Source organism: Dreissena polymorpha, chromosome 2 (genome assembly GCF_020536995.1).
Source record: "Dreissena polymorpha isolate Duluth1 chromosome 2, UMN_Dpol_1.0, whole genome shotgun sequence".
Classification (NCBI taxonomy): Eukaryota; Metazoa; Mollusca; class Bivalvia; order Myida; family Dreissenidae; genus Dreissena; species Dreissena polymorpha.
Window position 1 is genome coordinate 61234023 of NC_068356.1, and position 7888 is coordinate 61241910.

Sequence of the window (7888 nt, forward strand, 5' to 3'; positions counted from 1 at the left end):
TTATTAACGTGCATCACAGTAAACTTTTATTAAAATTTAATTTTTAGGTGCACTATTTTCTTTCTTTAAGGTTGTTCAGGCTATGATTTGTAAATAACATAAACAATTATACCGTTTTATTTGTCAAATGCGAATAGGTATATCCTAATCGCAGCATTCTTTACTTCCGAACTGTTAAACGCCTGTTCATATTTGAACGGCCAAAACTAATAACAATACTAATACATGTTGCATCTAAATGACGCTTATTCGATTAAAACGTTGATTCTGTTCAAACAACATAGACTTTGTACTATTATATTATTTAGAACATTATTAGCAAATAATTCCTGATTAAGACATGTTTGTTGATTTTTTTCAATAAATAAACACATTTTTAAGTCATATTGATTCATATTTACCAGAACGTGTGGAGTTTATTTCTAAGTATACTTCATTGCATGTATTCTGAAACTTTGCAACTCCTCAATAGTATATAATTTTCACTAGTATGATTTTACTGTTTGAATAAAATAAATAAAGCTGTGTTAAAAAAAGTACTCACCATGTTCTAAATTGATAAATATCTTTGGTCATTATATTTGATTGGCTCGTTTACCGTGGCCTTAGTGAATTAGTGAAAATAAAGTACACTTTGGCTATGAATTTGTGTAAGTTGTGTTTACTGTTTTTTTAGAAATTACTTACTCATATTGCCTGCAAAGTTGTCTCTTCATTCTCTGAAGTAAATTCCGTTTGCAATTTATTACACATAGTATGTTCAAGCGATCAGTTTCTTTCTATGAAGTTTCTGTGTTATCGAAGACGTTTAAGACGTTTATTTTACTTAGGAAAAAGTTAGTTTAAAAAAATATAGGTTTCAAGATTGTTATACTATAAGATCTAATTAATGTAATCGTATAATACATGTAAGTAAAAACAGTATTTTTAGTAGTAGTCGAAATATATGTATAAGTATAAATATCTAAATTAGTGTAATTTAAAATATTAACATGACTATAAGTATGATTACTTTAATAACTTTAATTGAAAATATGAAGTAGTAGTAGTAGCAGTAGTAGTAGAAGAAGAAGTAGAAGTAGAATTTGTAATTAGTGTTGGTGTTGGTTTTGTAGACGCGACAGCAGCTACGACAGAAGAAACACCAGAACATGTAACACTGTTTAAATAATCGTATAATTTAGTGTTGCTATGACGTTCTTAACATTTTCATTATCTGCTCATTGTTTGCTGCAAACCATTGCGTGGACGACGAGACAATAGACTGTGCAAAATTGAGTTCGCTTTTCAACGTTTGTACTGGAAACTACGAACATGCAGCTTTGGTTTGTCCACGTACATGTAACTTGTGCAATTACAGTAAGTCATTTAATTAAAGCATGCATATTTACCGTATACATATTTTGCGTGTTTTTTCTACGCTTGAAATTGTATCACTTATATTACAATACCATGATATAAGAATAGTTAACAACGTTGTGTACAATATGGTGATATATTTGGACGAGCACTCTCCTAAAATATATGCTGAAGGGCGATATGCTGATTTGAATATAAACATATAAATATAATAATAAACAATAATGCATTTTGACAAAACATACATGATTATTACTTTGTCGTTTTTTTGTTGCAATCATTAGCTAACGGAAACTGGGCGGATTGGACAAGCTGGTCAGCTTGTACTATTACTTGTGGCAGCACAACTCAAATGCGAACAAGGACATGCACCAACCCTCCGCCTTTATCCCACGGCAAAAACTGCGAAGGACCTAAGACGGACTACAAGTCCTGCGTGCGGGACGCATGTCTAAGTAATAAATTTGTTATGTTTGATTAAAACTTGTCGAAATATCAACCTTAAACTTCTCAATTATTCAAATGACTAGATTTATTTTAATTTCGACGAGTTTATTTGATTGCTATTCACGTTTAAACAATAATTAATTTTAACGTAACGAATGAAGGTGCATTTGGTCGTTTCTTTTCAACTATAGACGTCGTCTGTTCATAGATCAATTTAGTATGTTACTTGACACATATTGTGTATGGCAGTCGCTCTTCGAAATAGCACAAGGCGCTTTCTTTTTTAGCAAATGTTAATGTGTTCTATATGAAACATTATTGACATTTCAGTTGACGGTAGCTGGGGAGCGTGGAATCTATGGGGTTCATGTTCAGCGACATGTCGCGTGGGAATACAACACAGGAACAGGTTTTGTGACAACCCACCTCCAGCGCGATTTGGTGATCACTGCTTTGGAGATTCTTTGGATGACCGAATATGCATGAATCAAGGATGTTCTGGTATTTTTTTGTATTCATTCTTGTGTGACATTTATATAGGACAATGTTCCGAACAAAAAATAGTGACGTCAGAATACTTGTAAATTATGCGCTTAAAATATTCCTGAAAAAACAAAGAATATCATTTCATAAACGCGAACGATATCATGGTAGCAATATATCAATGACATTATTGTAAATGTTGTTTAAAAAAGTATAATATATGTTTTGGAAAAGCATTACATTTATTGAAAAACAGATTCATGTCTTTATTTTTGCAATGTCCATGTAATTTTAACAAATGGAATGAATTGCCAATGAACCTGCTTTGATAAAAAATAAATAAAAACATGCATGTCGCTTGTTGTAACTTTGCCATTTTTAATTTAAGTATATTAGTTGCCAGTGGCTGAAACAAAATGAAATGTAACGAACGTGCTGTACCCTGAATCAAAGCACGCCAATATAACCTATATTGAAATGAATTATTCTTTAACTTGTTTACATACATCTAATTTTATTGCGTCATTCGGATAATTTAGGTTTTTCCTGTAGAGTTTGTTTGCGTACATTGTGTGTGCTTCGTATGAATGTATGTTATACCGAAAGAGCATAGTGTCGAACCAATTTCACCTCGATCTTGTTATAACATTACCATTGTTACTTTTGATAGGTAAGTTAAGAGTTGCTGAAACAAAATACAATCTAGCAATTGCGAATGTGCTACGCTCTCTCTTAATCTTTGATTTATTATATACTATTATATATTAAAAATGCTATAGAAAGGGCATTCATCAACACAATATCACCGGCGATAAGTTAAACGAATACTTATTGAAGGCAAGTGTTCAATATCAATAGATGGTGGCTGGGCAACTTGGAGTTCTTGGAGCTCTTGCACAGCCACATGTGACGGCGGGACCAGTCAACGTTACCGAGAGTGTACCAACCCAACACCCTCCCCTTACGGACAGCAGTGCCATGGTCCCAACACAAACTTCAAAGTCTGCAGCATCTTCCCGTGTCTTCGTATGTGTATTCGGTCATGTTATGGTTAACGTATTACCTTTAAACATATTCATGAATATATTCAATGGCAACAAACAGCATACTTAACTATTATCCAGATGGTAGCTATTGATTAACAAATATAGTAAATATAAAACTAAATTAGGTTACTCCTGAACCCATATTACAACTTGTATCCGTCTACGTCACTTGTTATAACGTTACCATTGCTAATTTTGTTAGATAAGTTGAAAGTGTCTGACACAAAATACAATCAAGCATATGTGAACGTGCTATGCTCTTAATATGTTATTGATTATATAATATATTATTTAAAAATCTATTGAAAGGGCATTCAGCAACACAGTTTCACGGCGAAAAGTTAAACGATTGCAACGAGAAGCTACTGCCTTCTACGACTGACTGACGGACGCGAGCAACTTGACTAACCCTTCCATTTCCGCTCCAGACAAATACACAACAGCCACATACTATAAACTATACATAACCCTCAACAGATCACCACCACAAGACCCAGGGCACATTAGTTTTACAGTCGACACTCTGAGAACTAAGACTCAACGCAATTGAATTTTACGACTAACGGACGCTAACAATTTGACCAACCCATCCACTTCCGGTCAGGCATATACACGTCAACCACATGCAATACACTCAACATAATCCACATCACATTATCATCACATATTCCAGGGCACATTAAGGTCTCATTGGCCAGCGTGCACTCAACTGTTTTAAAAACACAATTGTATGGCGCATACCCGGATAGCCGGAGTAAATTTGGCCTACTTTGGATCAAAATAAGATATTTTATCCCTAAAAGGTCAAAGAAGTAGGTCGAGCTACAAAGACCTCGTGAAGAGGCAAGTAAGACCTGTAAATAAACTCTGATATACACACACAAAGAGTATCCAGATCGGTTAAAGCACCCGATAAGGTTTTGTCGCATTGGTCGTTAGAGCGTGGTGAGTTTTATTTGATTATTAAAACTAATAGTAATGGTGTAGTAAAAACGTTCTTTCTACCTAATTTTTTTTTAAATTGCAGAAACTGCGACAACACCGAATATCTTGTTCAAAGTGAGACGAGTCAAGAATGAGACGCCTTCTGATGGAGAGATCATCGTGTTCGAGGACGTTTTGTACAACAACGGTTCCGGGTATAACAGTTCCATTGGCATCCTCACTGCTCCTGTTGGAGGAACTTACTTGTTTACCGCTCGGTTGTTGTCCCAGAGAGGCGGACCCGTGTTCTTTGAGATTAACGTCAACGGAAACATGAATTCCAACGGGGCGCTTTTTGCTCACCAAGGGTATAGCTACGCCACTGCTGACTCCGTGGTCCGTTTGTTACCCGGAGACCGAGTGTTCATCAAATCGCTATATTCGAACAGTATATCAAATTCTGGGTTGAGTAGTTACCTCAACTACAACAGCAATGAATTCACCGGTGTACTATTGCACATTTTATTTATAACAAACGTTTGTGTTCGTACTGCGTTATGCTTTGGCGTGACATGGGTATATTTTTCCGTTACTGTCATTTGTTTACGTCGTAAAGGTTTGATGTTTATTGGTTCATGGTAAACTGGTTTAAGTAACGATTATAAAAAAAAAGCGTGAACCCACGTTCGACAGCATCAGGTCACATAAAACTGACCATGTAAAGACTAGTATAGAAGGTAAAGTAAATTTAATAAAATGCATGGAAACCCACGTCCCGATGTGTTATCTGTTTATTGCGAATATAATAACACTGATTACTTCGAAATTAGTATACAAATACAAGAGTGAAGTGTCGTGTAAGCGTTTTATTAGTTGTTCAGTTATGCTCGGCCAACAATCCTATGAGCCTATTAGTATTAACACGATAAAGAACACAATCGCGACTGCCTACATTAATTTACGTATGATCACATGCGTAAACTCCAAACCAATTGACAGCAAGTGAAAATCGGATGCTAAGTCTTCAAATGATCACATTTCTTTTAGGTCTGATCGCGATTATGCACCTGTCAAGTATTGCGCAAATGTTCTCTTTAAATTGTTTATATTATCTGGTTTGATGGTTTGAGGTTATGCTCTTACCTACCATGCTAAATTAATCTCAAACATTCCAACAGGGAATTCCTTGGACATATATGACATTTGTTAATATAGTTTACATTTCTAAGAACAGTTCACAATACAAACATTCATCGGAATGTTGTCTTAATTCGCATAGAACGTGTTAAACTCGGCAGCATAATAATAATCTGACAACGGCTTTAAAAATTTGCTTGTATCCACTAACCCGTCCGATCCTAATTGAAGAGACGAATCTAACATTTACATGGCGACACAGACATGTGAGATGTTAACATAAATTCATGCAACCTCCGCGCAGAGATTTGGCTGGAACCAGCATAGCTTGATCAAATCCCTTTCTTTTTAACAAACTTTGTGATGATAGCCGAGCCACGTGGTACAATAATTTTACTGTTGTTATTTTTACTTTTTTAATTTAGGCTATTTTTTTTTCTTAATGGTTCATTAAGAAAAATAAATAACCTAAATTAACTTATCCACGATTTTCAAAATATTAAAGAAAATGATACTACTTTTCATAATATAATACTTAAATAAAAAACTCCTACCAAATCTGTTAGAATTTTCTTGTGATTGCAGAGATTGTATGTGTAAGCAAGGAACGACAACTCTGCGTTGAGATTGCAATTCATGCCTTTAATTGAGAGGAAAATAACGCGTCAGTGTTGATCAACAAAGACGACATAGACGATTTCTTACTGTTAGACAAAAATTATCTGTTTAGTGTTTTCATTTACATCTTGTAAGTAATAGTATGTAGTAGCTTATGATATACACATTTTGAAACACCGCAAAGATGATATGTTTTGGATGATATAATGTCGTCCTTCTTACGAATTGAGTTGAAAGGAAATCAGGGGAGTGTCCACATACTATTCATCATTTCATACATCAAACTGGTTGATACTTTTATGAGATACGAACTTGATATAAGTACGTCTCAATAATCAACTTCACATCGAGGTTATCGCGATAAATTAAAACGTCTCCAAATAACATTTATGTATGAACTTACTGTTAATTTATTGCAAAACTGTAGATAAAATGTTTCATGTTGAATATATACACTTCTTGTATAAGATCTAACAGTTCATGCATCAAATTTTATACTGTTGTTATTTAGTACTATTATAATAAAACTATTTTACAATCGTGAGATAGATAGAAAGAGGTGGCCATGACCCATTTAAATTTATGTTCAAATTTAGCAAGCATGTATGTCAAAACAAGGCTTTCGTTGAGTGTGTTGCATGTAACTTGCAACTCCTCGGATAGCAAACTACTGATTTCAGACGTGGACTCGATTAACATGTTAAATTTAAGTTTTGTTAATTATGTTACCTGTTTTTTTTAAAGAAGGTATTTGAAAAACTACTCGACCCTCAAAATTTAGACAAATATATTCTTATGTGTCAACTTCAGTGGATGGCCATGTCTAACAAGTGACACAAAAGTGTGTTTACATTTTCATGGTGTAGGCGATAAATTGTTGACAACGAAATCAGGGAAGAGACGAACATATTGAATTTGGGTGTTGGTCTACATCAACAAATGTGTCTGCAACATCTTTGTAAACGCTCGCCGACTCAGTTAATCCTGTCCGCTGTGGTCTACTAGCTTAACCTTAAACGTGTACATTACCCAATTTATGTTCTACCCAATTTAAACAAAATGTTTGACCCTTCAATATACGAAAATTGTACAAGACAAATACCTGTCTGTGATACCTTTTGACAAATATGATTTGGTTTAGAAAAATAGTAATACTACTACTAATAATAATAGTAATAATGATGATAATAAAAATAAATAAATAATAATACTCATACTCATACTACTACAACTACTACTACTACTACTACTACTACTACTACTACTACTACTACTACTACTACTACTACTACTACTACTACTACTACTACTACTACTTCTACTACTACTACTACTACTACTACTACTACTACTACTACTACTACTACTACTACTACTACTACTGTAACTACTTCTTCTACTACTACTACTACTACTACTACTATTACTACTACTACTACTACTACTACTACTACTACTACTACTACTACTACTACTACTACTACTACTACTACTACAACTACAACTACTACTACTACTACTACTACTACTACTACTACTTCTACTACTACTACTACTACTTCTTTTACCTATACTTATAATAATACTTTTACAACGAATAGTAATATAATCATAGTTTTTATCGTAGTGGACCCAATATTGTGTTTAATGTGTTTTGGTTTTGGTTTACGCACGCACATTTGTTAGCCAAAGAAATCCTTCGACCTTGACCCACACTTAACATTAATTTCGAAAGCGGACAATAGGACACAATAAAAAAGCATATAATATATTAACATTTCTCAGTCAAGGTAAAGAATTCGTCATTCAACTATTAATTAAAGTACACTACAACTAAATTACAATTCTAAATAACAAATTTGCCTGTTCGAAAT

General features: G+C 34.0%; 1 protein-coding gene across 1 annotated transcript; it reads left to right on the forward strand.

Annotated features, from left to right (window-relative positions):
• Positions 1–1201: 1201 nt before the first annotated feature.
• On the forward strand, positions 1202–6848 carry LOC127869766 (mucin-like protein). Its single transcript, XM_052412426.1, has 6 exons — positions 1202–1359; positions 1644–1814; positions 2137–2307; positions 3148–3315; positions 4363–4766; positions 6825–6848. The coding sequence occupies exons 2-6, from the start codon at positions 1712–1714 to the stop codon at positions 6846–6848; spliced, it is 870 nt and encodes a 289-aa protein (XP_052268386.1). The 5' UTR covers positions 1202–1359; positions 1644–1711.
• The last annotated feature ends 1040 nt before the right edge of the window (positions 6849–7888 follow it).

Excerpts from the sequence above, each read along its gene's own strand:
- LOC127869766 (XM_052412426.1), top strand. The coding sequence starts at position 1,712 with ATGCGAACAAGGACATGCACCAACCCTCCGCCTTTATCCCACGGCAAA. Across the intron at positions 3,316-4,362 it reads CAGCATCTTCCCGTGTCTTC|AAACTGCGACAACACCGAAT; the intron begins GTATGTGTATTC and ends TTTAAATTGCAG. Across the intron at positions 4,767-6,824 it reads ACAGCAATGAATTCACCGGT|TGGATGGCCATGTCTAACAA; the intron begins GTACTATTGCAC and ends TGTCAACTTCAG.